General features: G+C 37.6%; 1 protein-coding gene across 4 annotated transcripts in view; it reads left to right on the top strand.

Moving 5' to 3' along the window:
* Positions 1-15,213, top strand: part of Lmbr1 (limb development membrane protein 1) — a 142,922-nt gene that overhangs the window by 105,949 nt on the left and 21,760 nt on the right. For all 4 annotated transcript variants that reach the window (XM_003469463.5, XM_063250834.1, XM_063250835.1 and 1 more), the window contains 2 exons: positions 13,742-13,815; positions 14,054-14,144. In XM_003469463.5, the coding sequence (XP_003469511.2) occupies positions 13,742-13,815; positions 14,054-14,144 (165 nt within the window). The remainder of the gene's footprint in view (positions 1-13,741; positions 13,816-14,053; positions 14,145-15,213) is intronic.

Genomic DNA, 15,213 nt, shown 5'->3' with positions numbered 1-15,213 from the left:
ATGTCAGTGTCTGTTTTTGTTCCGTCCCTGCAGTCTGAGTGAAGCTACTCGTTCTTCCAGATACTAGCTCCTTTAACCGTTTTCTGGGTTTGCCTAGCCACCATCCTGGCTGGAATTTGAACCATCTGCTATCCCCTTTCACTCAGCTTTGTGAGCCCACCACCCCGCCCCCAACTTCCCACACACTTCACTCTGCAAACAAATCAATGACACTTGTCCTCCACCTGGTCTAGTGTCTGTCTTTTGTTTATACCTGAATCTTCAGGTGGAACAGGAAGTGGCTCCTGCATAAACTTCCTGTTGACTCTTTAACCCACTGTAGTGTACTACTGAAACAGGTGAGTCCCATACCTTTTGGTTTAGTTTTGTACTGGCTCCCTTAGTGCATGGTAAAGAGTGCCTTGTACTTTGAGGGGTTGCATGTGTGGCTATATACATAGATTATATTAATCCTGCTTTAGCCTTCTATTTTATTAAAAACGTATTTTTATTATTACCTATTAATTTTATAAAATGCTGGGTTTCAATGTAGCGTTTCTGTGTAGGCATATGAAATATTTTGATCATACCCCCAAATTACTCTCCTTTTTTGTCCTTCCTCTTATTATTCCTTTCCTCTTGTCTAATAATAGTTTCCCTTCTATGTTCATGCCATCTACTTTTTTCTAAATAGATTCCACCTGTTAGGCAAAACATGTGATACTTGTCTTTCTGAGTCTGGCTTATTTTGATTAACAGCATGATTTCCAGTTTCACTTATTTTTCTGCAAATGACATGATTTTGTTCTGTGGGCTCCACTGTCTATATATCCCATTCTATCTGTTCCATGTCTTGCTGTTGTGGATTGTGCTGCTGTAAACATGGGTATGCAAATATCCCTGCAGTACACTGACGTTAGTTTCTTCTGTATACCAAGGAATAGTCTAACTAGGTTGACAGTAGCTGTCTTTTTCATTTTTGATGAATTCCCATGCTTATTTTCCTAGTGGCTGTACTAATTTACATTCCCACCAGCAATGTAGAAGAGTTCCTTTCCTGCCCCATCCGTGCCAATGTATTCTTGATGATAGTTATTCTGTTCTGGGGTGAGTTAGAATCTCAATATAGGTGTGCTTTGTTTTGTTTTGCTTTGTGACAGGGTCTCTATGTAGTCTGGACTGACTTTGAACTCACTGTAAAACTGAGGCTGGCCTCAAACAGCAATCCCCTTGCCTCAGCCTCCCGAGTGCTGGGATTACAGGCATGCACCACCATGCCCGGTTTCAATGTTGTTTTGCTCTGCGTGTTCCTAATGGTAGAGATGTTTGAGTTGATTTTGGTACAAGGTGAAAGATAGGAATCTATTTTCAGTCTTTTACATATAAATACCTAGTTTTCTCAGGACCCTTTATTAAATAGACTGTGTTTTCTGCAGTACATGCTTTTGGCTCCTTTGTCAAGAACCAGATAGCTTCAGTTGCTTGGGTTGGTTTCTGTGTTTTCTGTTCTACTCCATCGGTCTACATGCCCCCTTTTGTGACTATACCACACTTTTTGTTACTGTGGCTTTGTATGTGAAATCAGGTGTTGTGATGCCTCCAGTTTCACTCTTGTTGCTGAGGATTGCTTTGGCTACTGGGTCTTTCGTATTTCCATTTGCGAGTTTTAGGATAATTGTTTTTATTCTGTGAAGAATATCATTGGAATTTTGATGGAAATTTCACTGAATCTTTTGGTAAAATGGTCATTTCAACAATACTAATTCTGTCAGTCTATGAACATGGAGGTCTTTCCATCTTCTACTGTCTTCTTCACATTCTTCATTGTTCTGTAATTTTTATTGTAGAAAATTTTCACCTCCTTGGTTAGATTGATTCTTTTTGAAGCTATTGTGAATTGAGTAGTTTTTCTGGTTTCCTTCTGGCAAGTTCATTTTTGGTATATAGAAAGCTATTAATTTCTTTTTAATGTGATTTTGTGTGCTGCTACTTTGATGAATTTGTCAGCTCTAGAAAGGCTTCAAGTGGGCATCTTTGTCTTATTCCTGATTTTAGGAGAAATGCTTTTAGTTTTTCCTATTTAGGATGATGTTGGCTATGAGTTTGTCATACAGAGCTTTTATTATAGTGAGATACATACAATGCTTTTATTATGAAGGGATATTGAAGTTTGTTGAAAGCCTTTTCTTTATCAGTTCAGATGATCATGTGACTATTTTTATCCTTGATTCTACTTGTATGATGTATTAAATTTATTGATTTTCATACGTTGAACCATCCTTGTATCCTTAGAATAAAACCAACTTGGTTATGGTGTGTGATTTTTTTTGATGTATTGTTGAACTTGGTTTGCCAGTATTTTATTAAGTGTTTTGCATCTGTGTTTATCAAGAATGTTGATCTATATAGTTTTCGTTTTTTGTTGATATTATGGTTTAGGTCTAAAACTACCTCCAAAAGTCTCGTGTTTAGAGGTGTGGCTTTTGAAAGGCAATTGGAGCCGGGCATGGTGGCGCACTCGGGAGGCTGAGGCAGGAGGATCCTTGTGAGTTTGAGACCAGCCTCGGCTACAAAGTGACCCCAAGGCCAGCCTGAACCACATAGCGAGACAAAACAAAAAAAGGCAAAACAAAAAAAGGCAGTTGGGCATTGGAGTGCTATCATCACCCTACTGGTTGGTTAATCCATTGATGAGTTCATAGCTGAGGTGGGGCTTGTGTAAAAGAGGCACATCACTGAGGATTTCATGTGGGAAGGTGTATTTTTGTCTGTGGCTTTTTCCTTTTCTCTCTGCTTCTTGGTTGCCATTGAATGAGCAGCTTTTATCTGTTCCTTCCTTTATGCTATTTCTACCTTGAAAACAGCTAATCATAGATGGAACCCTCTGAAAGTGTGAGCCAAAATAAATCTCTCCTCTTTTAAATTGTGGGTGTCAGGTAGTTTTGCTCTGGTGATCGGAAAGTGACTAAAACAGTAGTCTTTGTTTTGTTTTGTTAGCAAGGTGATATTAGCTTCATGGAATGAGTCTGGAACCATTCCTTTTCTTTTTGTTTCATGGACTAGTTTGAGAAACACTGATTCCCTTCTTCTTCTTCTTCTTCTTCTTCTTCTTCTTCTGCTTCTGCTTCTGCTTCTGCTTCTGCTTTTTCTTCTGCTTCTGCTTCTTTTTCTTCTACTTCTTGTCTTCCTCTTCTTCTGCTTCTTCTTCTTCTTCATCTTCGTCTTCATCTTTGTCTTCCTCTTCTTCTGCTGCTGTTTCTGCTTCTTCTTCTGCTTCTTTTTTGGAGACAGTGTCTCACTATGCGGTTGTTCTGCTTCTTTTTTGGAGACAGTGTCTCGCTATGCGGTTGTAGGCCAAGCTGGTCTCAAACTCATAGTGATCCTCCTGTCTCAACCTCCCAAGTGCAGGGGATGCAGGCATGCACTACCTTGCCTGGAGTAGCATTGGTATTCTTTAAAGAACTAGTAAAATTTAGCAGTGAATCCATTTGGTACTGGGATTTTCTTTTGGGGATACTTTTTATTACTGCTTTGTCTTATTGTTTGTTATCACTATGTTTTTATCCTGTCTAGAAATTATATCTATTTTTTTCTAGATTCTCCAATTAGAATATAGAAAATAGTGCCCAATGATCCTTGGAATTCCAGTGGCATTTCTTGTAACATCCGTTTTTCCTCTCTAAGTGTATTGGTTTAGACCTTTTCTTTCGGTTAGTTTGGCTAAGAGTTTATCAATCTTGTTTATTTTTTAAAAAACCAACTCTTTGTTTTGTTGATCTTTTGTATTGTTCTTTTAGTCTATTTAATTAATTATAACTCTGAACCTTATTTATTTTCTTCTGAGTTTGGTTTTTTTTTTTAATTTTATTTAAGGAGAAAAAAGAAAAAAAAACACAAAAAGGATACAAGTCATACAGAATAAACAGTAGGAAATCACTAGTTAATTACATATTGTCATCTTAGAAATAGTTGTTCAAGTTACAAAATTAAAGCATATAGAGGGGACTTTCAAACAGTGAGACTGCAAGCAGTTTTGTTTAATGATCCAACAAGACTCAGTAATATGGTTATCTATCTTATACACTTAAATATTTATGCAGTTATGTCCTTTAGAGCACTTTCTTTTCCTTTCTCTTGTACAATGACAATTACACATTTTGGGTTTTATTACTCCCACAGTTCTTATTACTTTTTTTTTGAGAAAGTAAAACCAAATGTGACATACCAGGACAGAGTCAGTCAAATCAAAAGGATGTACATAATACATAATGTAAAAACAAAATACAAAGTGATCAACAATGGTTACCATAATGCCTCTTGTTATCTTAAAAAGAATTGCCTATATCATCAGTTACAATAAAATTGAACAAAACAGTAAAGAATAAGACCAATAAAACCAAAACACTGGAGACATTAGAGGACTTCAAAAGAAGATAATAGTCAACCAGAATGGACGTCACAATGAATCTTATTGTCTTCATAGTTGTTGCCTATACTTTCGAACTTGGTACTATCAAGCATAACAGAATGGAAGAAAATCAGTTATAACAAGATGGTGAGAGCAATACAGGGTTTCAAATCAAGTTAATAGGAAATCAAAGTGGGTTACTATAATATATCCTGCTATTTTTTATTTATTTTTCCCTTAATTAAAAGGATAAAAATGAAAAAGTAGATAATAAAAAGGAGATTGAGATAAAAAAGAGGGCATAACAACAAAACAGCACAGGTCAAAACATAGCCATTTAAGCAAAATAGTGTTTCACCACAAGATAATCTCAACATACTAGTAGTTACCATAATGTCTCTTCCCTTAAAATCTTTGGGTATAACTTCGTATACTGTAGCATCAAACATATCAAGACAATGTCAAACCGTTCAAGAGAATGACAGTATTACAGGGTATTTAGAATCAACTAACAGAAAGTGAACAATGGTTTCTGTATAATCTCCTTGTCTATAAAAGTTTTTGTTTATATTATCACATATAATAAAATCCAATAAAATACATCAGGTTAAAACCGATAGAGACAGAAGAACAAAAGCTTGATGGGACTTCAAAATAAGAGGATATTAAATCAGCACTACCTATTAGGATGTCTTGTTTTCTCCAAAATGGCTGTTCCTACCATCCAACCTTCTTTGCCTCATTTCTGTTGAGCTCTTTTTCTATCATTAGTTGTCAGTTTGTCCTCTTCATTTTCGCTTTCTACTCCATTCATTGTGGCCTCTCTGCCACTGTTTCTGGAATCTTGGTATTTTTCATTTTTAGAATATCCTGCAGTAATCTCTGTAGAGTTGAATTGGTGGTTGCAAATTCCCCTAGTTCCTCTTTATCCTGGAAGCACCTTGTTTTTCCATCAATTTCTAGGGACAGTTGTGCAGGATATATCAATCTTGGCTGGAGATTGTTACCTTTCAAAGCTTGAATTATTTCTCCTCACACTCTTCGTGATTTGATGGTTTGTGCCGAGAAGTCTGCTGTAATTCTGATGGGTGTTCCCTTGTAAGTGGTCTGTTTCTTGTCTCTGATGGCTTTTAATATCCTGTTCTTATATTGGATTTCTGGAATTTTGATTATTATATGCCTGGGTGTGGCTCTGTTTGGGTTGTAGGTGGCTGGGGTCCTGTATGCCTCATACATCTGAGTATCTTTACCTTTTGCTAAATTAGGAAAATTCTCCTGGATTATTTCTGTGAATAGCTTTTGTAATTCATTTGTTTGTGTCCCTACTTCTTTTATGTTCTTAATTCTTAAGTTATAGATCCTTCTCTTATCATCTTCTAGCTCTTGTATTATTGCTGTTTGTTTTCTTGTTATTTTTAAGAAGTTTTTCATTTCATTCTCCCACCTTACAAATCTGCCCTCCGGTTCTGATAATCTATCCTTAGTTTCTTTCAAGCTGTTATGCCAGCTTTCAATAGAGTTTTTAGTTTCCTGGTAATCTGTTGAACCTGCTTCACGTATTCTATGTTTTCTCCATCAAACAATTCTCCCCTGTTTTTCTGTTCTTCCATTCCACCATCTGTTTTTTCTTGGGCAGTGCTTAGCATTTCTTTAAGTATTCTACTTAATTCTTGCTTTATTTCATTAAATACTTCATTTTTGAATTCATCTATGAGGCTCCGGAGATACCGCTTTATGTCTATTGGTGCTGTGTCTGATATTGCATATTTTCTGTCTTCATTCTCTTTTGCATTTCCCTTTCCTGGATCAGTGTTCTCAGGATTGGGGACTGAGGACCCTTTCTTGTTGCTCCCTTTTCCCATACTTTTTGTTCCTTCCATACAAGCGTATGTAGGAGGCCCAGTTTTTTTTTCTCTTTGTCTGTTACAGTTTTTTTGAATTGCGCCGGCTAGGTGTTCCCGCCCACTGCAGTGTATTAGGGAGACACAAACCTGGGCAGCCTCTGCTGGGCCCGTCCCTCCAGATCAACCTAGTGAAGGTTTCACTGCTAGGGTGCACCGCCAGGTGCAGGGACCTGATTTGGGCTAGCCTACTGGATCTTAGTCTGTGGCGTCACCAGGCCAAGTGCTCTCCACCAATCCTGCTTGAGGGGAATACGCGACTAAAGTCACTGCAGGGCCCTGTTCTGGCTAGTCTTCCCGTTCCCAGAATGTCCTTTGTTGGAGCCTCCTGCTCTATGAAAGGGTCCCCATTTCTCTCACTTACCGCAGGTCAATGCAGGGCTCCCTGCCAGTCCCACTCTCAACGCCGTTTGGTTCGCCGCGCGCGGCTCTCTCCCTCTCGCTGCTGTGCGGAATGGGATGCAGTTTGGCAGCAGGAAATTCAAATCGTGGCTTCCAATGGCGCGGGATCCAGCTTCCACTCTGAGATTTTATCTTTTCCTGTTATAGCATTAGGATTGCATTTCCAGTTGATTTCTCTCAGCTTAGTTCGTTCCTGGGTCGGCAGGGTACATCTCCCCTCTCTTAGGACTCCTCACATGGCATCGCTCCTGGATTCTAAGCTGGTAATCTCAGAGAGCCTCCATGGCTGCTGTTATTTGTCCACCATGTTCTCCTGGAAGTCGCTGGGTTTGGTTTTGATTTGTTCTCATTTTTCTAAAACTTTGAAATATGTCATTAGGTTATTTATTTGCAGTTACTATGATTTTTCAATATAGCCAGTCATAGCTTTAAACTTCTCTCTTAGAACTGCCTTTGTCATATATGAGAGATTCTTGTATATTGTTTTTCCACTTTTATTTGAGAATTTAAAATTTCTTCCTTGATTTTATCAGTGACCATTGATTGTGCAGAAGTGAATTGTTTGATCTCCATGTGCTTTATAGTTTCTCCTTTTATTGATTTTTAGTTTCATTCCATTTGACCAATTAAGATGCAAGAAATTAGGGGCAGGGGATTTTGCTCAGCAGCATAAGCACCTGCCTTGCAAGCAGGCGGTCATTGAGTTCGATCCCCGGTACCGATAAAAAGTTAAAAAAAAAAAAGATGCAAGAAATTATTTTATGGACTTCCGGGAGAACATGGCGGACAGACAACAGCGACTACCGGAGGCTCTCTGAAAGGCTCGGCTCAGAAGCCAGGAATGATGCGGACTAAGGAGACATGAACCGGTAGAGATATGCTCTGCTGACTCAGGAACGAACTGGGCTGAGAGAAATCAACTTAGAATACAGTCCTGGCGCTAAAATAGGAACAGAAAAGACTTGGTGTGGAGGCTCGACCCCGCGCCATTGGAAACCGCGATTTGGGTTTCCCGCCGCCCGGCGGCTGGCTGCCTCCACAGCGGCTCGGCAAGGAGAGACGCGCAGAAGCTCTGGGAACGGGAGTCTGCGAACGGAGTCGAAAACAGGATGGACAAGGAGGCGTACACGAAAACTGACTGGTGGCGAGGTGAGTGAGAGAAACTGACCCCCTACCACAGTTTGACTCCAGCGGAGGACTTTCTGGGCTCAGGCAGTCCTGTAAGAGCAGGGCGCGGCGGTGACTCCAGCCACACATTCCCCTCTCGGACGGGATTGGTGAAAAGTGCCTGGCCTGCATGAAGCTGCGGGCGGACTCAGTAGGCTGGCCTAACCCAGATCCCAGAGCCTGACGGTGGCCCGGAGGAGCGACTGACTCCCGCGAAGGCTGCCTCCTCTGCAACTCCCTGGTGCGCAGCGGTGGGCGGGAACACCTAGCCAGCGCAATTTGATCAGGCTGTGGCTGACGGGCAGGGAAGCCGGGCCTCCTATGTAAGCTTGCATTTTATAAGGAACAGAAAATATGGGGAAGGGAAGCAACAAGAAAGGCTCCTCGGCCCCCAATTCTGAGAAACAGGCAATAGTGGACACCGCACCAATATACATTAAGCGCCATATAGAGAGCCTCATAGACCAATTCAGGAATGAAGTTATCAACGACCTGAAGCTAGAAGTATGCAGAATAGTTAGAGAAATGCTAAGCACCACCCAGGAAAAAACAGATGGTGGAATGGAAGAACAGAAAAAGAGGGGAGAATTGCTTGATGGAGAAAACAGAGAAAGCATTGAGTATGTGAAGCAGGTTCAAAGGGACTATCAAGAAATTAAGAAGTCTATCGAAGACTGGTATAACAGCTTGAAAGACACTAAGGACAGACTATCTGAACTGGAGGGCAGACTTGTAATATGGGAGAATGAAATGAAAAACTTCTTAAAAATAACAAAGAAACAAACAGCAATAATACAAAGACAAGAAGATGATAAGAGGAGCCATAACTTAAGGATTAAGAACATAAAAGAAGAAGTAGGGACGCAAACAAGTGAACTACAAAAGCTACTCACAGAAATAATCCAGGAGAATTTTCCTAATTTAGCAAAAGGTAAAGATACTCAGATGTATGAGGCATACAGGACCCCAGCTACCTACAACCCTAACAGAGAAACACCCAGGCATATAATAATAAAAATTTGAGAAATTCAATACAAGAACAGAATATTAAAAGCTGTAAGAGACAAGAAACAGACCACTTACAAGGGAACACCCATCAGAATTACAGCAGATTTCTCTGCACAAACCATCAAATCACGAAGAGCATGGGGGGAAATAATTCAAGCTTTGAAAGATAATAATCTCCAGCCAAGATTGAGATATCCTGCACAACTGTCCCTGGAAATTGATGGAAAAATGAGGTGCTTCCAGGATAAAGAGGAACTGGGGGAATTTGCAACCACCAACTCAACCCTACAGAAAGTATTGCAGGATATTCTAAAAAAAGAAAAATACAAAGAACCCAGAAATAGTGGCGGGGAGGCCACAACGAATGGAGCAGAGAACAAAATGAAGAAGACAAACTGACAGCTACTGACAGAAAAAGAGCTCAACAGAAATGAGACAGAGAAGATTGGATGATAGGAACAGCTATTTTGGAGAAAATGACATCTTAATAGGTAATACTGATTTAGTATCATGTTTTGAAGTCTCATCTAGCTTTTGTTCTTCTGTCTCCAATGGTCTAAACAGGTTGTATCTTATTGGATTTTATTATGTACGATAGTATAAGCAAAAACCTTTTAAAGACAAGGAGAATATACAGAAACCATTGTTCATTTTCTGTTAGTCGATTCTAAATACTCTATAATGCTGTCATTCTCTTAAATGGTTTTACATTGTTTTGATATACTTAATGCTACAGTATATGAAGTTGTACTCAAGGATTTCAAGGAAAGAGACAATATGGTAACTACTTTTAGGTCAGGATTATCTGGTGGTGAAGCACTATTCTGCTTAAATGGTTATGTTTTGATCTGCGCTGTTTTGCTGTTATGCCCTCTTTTATCTCAATCTCCACTCCATTATTTACTTTTTTATTTTTATCCGTTTAATTAAAGGGAAAAAATAGCAGGATATAATATAGTAACCCACTTTGACTTTCTATTATCTCGATTTGAAGCCCTGTATTATTCTCACCATCTTGTTTTTGACTGAGGTTCCTCTATTCTGTTTTGCTGGATAGTATCAGGTTCGAAAGTTTAGGCATCAGCTGAGAAGATAACGAGATTCATTATAACGCCCATTCTCGTTGACTTTTATCTACTTTTGAAGACCTACAATGTCTCCAATGTTTTGGTTTTGTCGGTTTTGTTCTTTACTGTTTTGTTCAATTGTATTACAACTAATGATATAGGCAATTCTATTAGAGATAGCGGGAGGCATTATGGTAACCATTGTTGATCACCTTGTATTATGTTTTTATATTATCTATTATGTCCACCCTTTTGACTTGACCGATTCTGTTCTGTTATGTCACATTTCGTTTTACTCTCTTCCAAAAAAGCAATAAGAACCGTGGGAGCAATGAAGCCCAAAATGTGTAATAGTCATTGTACAAAAGAGAGGAAAAGAAAGTGCTCTAAACTATATAACTGCATGTATATTTAAGTGTATAAGATAGAAAATGATATCACAGAGTTTTATTGGATCATTGAACAGAACTGTTTGCAGTATCATTGTTGGAATGTCCACTCTACAAGCTTTAATTTTGTGACTTGAACAATTATTTCTAAGATGGCAATATGTAATCCATTAACTAGTGATTTCCTACTGCGCATTTTTTTCTTCTGTAAATCTGTATAACTTGTACCCCTTCACTGTTTTTTTTTCTTTTCTCCTTAAATAAAAAAAAAATAAATTAAAAAAAAAAAGAAACTATTTTATGGTATTTGTTAAGACTTGCTTTTTGGCCTAAAATATGTTCTATTTTGGAGAAATATGATCTATTTTCACAAGTTGTTGAAAAAATGTGTATTTTGTTTTGAGATGGAATGTTCTATGGACATTTTTTAAGTCCATTTGATCTGTAGTGTAGTTTAACTCTGATGTATCTTCATTGATTGGTTGGAGTGGATTATCAAACTTACCAACTAGTCGTGTATTGGAACCTATGCATCCCTTTGTATTGAGAAGTGAATGAGGTGATACTTGGTACATATGTTTCACAGTTATGTCTTCTTAGTGGATTGTTCCATTTACTAATATGTAATGGTCTTCTTTGTCTCTTCTAATTTTGAAGTCTGCTTTATTAGATATGAGTATAGTAATCCTTCTTGTTTTTGGATTCCCTCGTGTAGAATATTGTTTTCCATCCTTTCAATTTCTATCTGTATGTGTTTTTTAGGGAAATGTATTTCCTACAGTCACAGAAGAGTTGGGTTTTGTCTTTAAATCCAACTTGCCAGTCTGTTGCTTTTAATTGGAGAATTTAGACCATTTAGCTTGGCATGGAAGGAAGCACACCCCTATAATCCCTGCATTTGGGAAACAGAGAGTGAGGATTGCCTATTTGGTGTCAGCCTAGGATACATAGCAAGAGCCTGTCTTGAAAAAAAATCATTTATTTTCAAAATTATTATAGAAAGGCACTCACTACTGTCATTTGTTGTTGTGGGAGTTTTTTATGTTTGCTTCTTTGTTAATTCTCAATAGCTGTTCTTCATACTTTGAGTGGAGGATTACCTTATCTTCTACAGCGCTGGCTCAGTGGTCATGAATGTCTTTAGTTTATGGCTATCTTGATAAGTCTTTATTTCTCCTTTGATTTTGAAGGGTAGCTTTCCTGAATATAGTCATCTAAGTTGACAGTTATTTTCTTTCAGGGCTTGAAATACGTGCTCTCCTGGCCTTAGGGCTTCTGCAGAGAAATCTGTAGTTGCTCAGATGAGTTGGCCTGTACAGGTGACTGGCTGTCTATCTCTTGTAGCTTTTAGTATTCTTTCCTAAGTCTCCTGTACCTGGATGTCCATGCCTTTCCCATGACTAGGGAAATTTTTGTTATTATTTCATTTAGGAATTCTGTGTTTCTTTAGTTTGTACCATGATGCTCTATTCTACACCAAAATTTATATGTTTGGTCTTTGAACCTTGTGTCAAGTTCTTAGATGTTTTATTCATAGTGTCTTTCCCCCCCCCCCCCGCCATTAGTATCTGAGTGTTAATTGATCAGCTTTACCCTCAAGTCCTGAAACTCTGTCTTCTACTCGATTCTTTTGATAAGGCTTTGCACTGAGATTTTGATATGACTTATTATACTTTTCATTTCCAAGGCATCTTTGACTCTTTGTTATAATCTTTCTCTTTGTTGAATTGCTTCTTCATATACTGAACTATCTTCATTCATTCAGCTGTTCATTTGTATTCTATTTGAAGTCACTGATCATTTTAAAAACCCAGTCTAGAATTTGTGTCCAGCCTTTCATCCATTTGGCTGTCTTTGCATTTAGTTACTGCTGAGTTGTGGACCTTTGGAGGAGTCATGTTGCTTTGTTGCATCATATTCTTGTTCCTGTGTTGAGATTTGTGCATCTGTTGGGATGGATTGTGGTTTTCTCTTTAAGACATGGAATATTCTGTAGTAGTCTTCATTTGGCCAATAGGCCTTTGTAGGGAGGAAAAATATCTTTCTCACTCAGCATAAGGTTCAAGGCTAAGGCTCTTGTATGAAAAAAGATTAACAAGAGAAAAGTGGATAGATTTATTTAGTAGTTTCATATGTTATAGGAGCCTTCAGAAATGAAAACTGGAGGAAACTATAAAGTCTGCGTGTCTGTCTAAGAAGTCTGATTGGCATGATTAGACGAAGAGGGTGTTTTGGAATGTGCATGCCACGCATACGTGCCTGTGTACCCGTGGTCAGAGACGAAGCTTCTTGTCTTCTGAGTCAGGGAAGGTGCCCGCCAGTGATGGTCTCTGCTCGGTTCAGAGGAGAAACTCCGAGGCAGAGCACAGCCTGCCTAGTTTCCTCATACAGAGTTGCTAGGTTTGGGGGTAGCATGTCCTTAACTCCCCCATTTCCTTTTCAAAAGATTGTCAAAACTGTTTATACATGAAATTTCGATCACTTCTCTTACTTCCTTATTCCAAAATTAGAATGTATACAAAGTGTATGATACTATTGTTTGATTTTTATTAGGTTTGATTGAACATTCTTATTTGTCTCTGGTGTAACATAAGTTGGCTACTAGAAGGGTAATTCATATTTAGATAGCTTCTTTAATCTTTAATTAGTAAGCTTTTAAAATGTTGTTTCTACTTTAGTAGATAATATGTTCGCTTTCAGATCTCATTATAAATGTTGCTTTTTCTGTTTCAACTCTTTTAAAGATTTAGGTAAAGTTTTGAGATAGACATAATGTTTAGGAAAAATTATGCATTATGTTATAAAAATCTGTATTAAATTAATAATCATATTTTTTTAAATTTTCTGAGTTCCAATGGAAGATTTGGGGAAGCAGAATGTGCATTTACTTTCTTCCTAAGGTTGGCTTAAATCTGACATCCTTTTTGTGATCTTTTTATGTTGCCTCTGCCTTTAGACAGGTTTATAGTCTATTCCTCTCACACTAATCTATTTGAAAAGGACAGCTGAGTGTGGTGGCACATGAATGTGATCATAGCTACTTGGGAGACTGAGGCAAGAGGCGCACAAGATCCTGTCTTAAAATTAAATTTTAAAAAGTTCCCCCCAAGAATATTCAGTATTTTTTTTCAATTAGCAAATGATTCCATTTTATAACAGTAAACATAATGATATCATTTTGACAAGTAATTTAAATTATATCTGGGGTAAATCAGATTTTTGGAGCTTGTTTACCTTGTTCGCATGGTAGCTGACTTTACTATCACTTTAATGACATTTTTTATTGGCCTTTGAGAGAGTCCATGTTATTTCAAGATATTAAACACAACTAATTTAAAGTATTCTATGCGTGAAACAGTTTTAGGAAAATCAAATATAATGGTGTCATTGAATTCTGAAAAGCGCTTTTTTCTCCCCCAGGGTCCTGGAATAGGAAATGCTTCCCTCTCTACTTTTGGTTTTGTGGGAGCTGCACTTGAAATCATTTTGATTTTGTATCCTTTCTTTGACTGAATGTGCTGTCTGTTAACAAGTTTTCTGTGTAGTTTCTGGGACAGTGCTAATTTACTAAGACACTTGTCTAGAAGAAAAAACAAGTCAGTCTTCTTCAAGCACTCAGAGTGGCTTTTTGTTTTGTTTTGTTTTCCCTGTGGGCCCTAAGACTTTTGGGAGGCTGCTGAGAATCTATGGAAACTTGCATTCTTTTGGAGAGTTTTTCCTTCATTCTCACAGCTATCTTATGGTGTCTTCCGTTGTTGGTTTCTATAGCCTTCGATTTTTTGGAAACTTTACACCTAAGAAGGATGACACAACCATGACAAAGGTAAGGTAAAGTCTTAGGTGACTGAGGCCTCACTTTTTGCCTTCCAAGACAAATGGACTGTTTTATTTAATAATTCCCCTGAATGGTTCATCTGTTGTGATAGATATTTGTTTGTAAGTTGCATAAACACAAACTGCAAGATTTTCAAAATGCGGAATGAGTGGGAAAAGGATGTGCTCTGTTTAATTTGGATGGCGTCCATTCACTTGTAAATGCATAGAACTGCAGAGCTTGTTAACTAGCTGTAGAAGCCTCCTGAAAGGACTCTTTTTTTCCTCCAAAGAAAACGTATTGCTAATGAGTAACTTTGATTGTACTAACTGTACTTCAGGAGCTTGTTTGAAATCTGAAGAACTTAGTTGCTACAAGTAGTAGAGACAAAGTATTTCAAATTTAAATAATTAAAGTAAGACAGAGAGCTCTATTCAGAAACTTTGCTGTCTGGGGCTAATTTGACTTCCTACACTGTGTTCATTGGCTTTAGAATGGCACAGGCTGTTATCTTATATAGTGACTGAACCTTTGTAAAATATTCCCACAGGCTGACAAAAAGCCGCTGTTTAAAAAAAATTGTACATTCCATATTTTCAGCTTATTTACAGGGGAGATATTTTATATATATATATTTATATTTATATATACAAATATACAATGCTTTGACTTCTTTGAAGTCATTGCAAGGTATTAATATCTGGTTTAAGCAATTATACATAGTAATATTTTCAGCTCCTGCTATTTAATGTGAAAGAGTAAGTATAGGATACATTGAAAAAGAATTATAGAGTTTAGATGTTTAGATTTCCAGCATTTCTTAATTAAATCTTACAATAGTTAAACATAGTAGAAGTAGATATTTTATGAGAACTTTTAACCAATAATTAGACTTTAAAAATAGAGTATTAAGTGTAATAATTCTGTTTTACTTGACAGGTAAAACCGTTTGAAGTTGGCAACCATATCAATGTCCAATGTATTATCTACTTATAGGTTAATTTAATATGTAGTCTATAACTTCGTAGACTGTAGTATTTTCTAGAGATCATACATATAACTGTATTTGTAGGAAAAG

This window comes from Cavia porcellus, unplaced genomic scaffold (genome assembly GCF_034190915.1).
Source record: "Cavia porcellus strain 051 isolate PalLab524CR breed Dunkin Hartley unplaced genomic scaffold, mCavPor4.1 scaffold_6, whole genome shotgun sequence".
NCBI lineage: Eukaryota > Metazoa > Chordata > Mammalia > Rodentia > Caviidae > Cavia > Cavia porcellus.
This window is presented reverse-complemented; position numbering and strand designations above follow the sequence as displayed.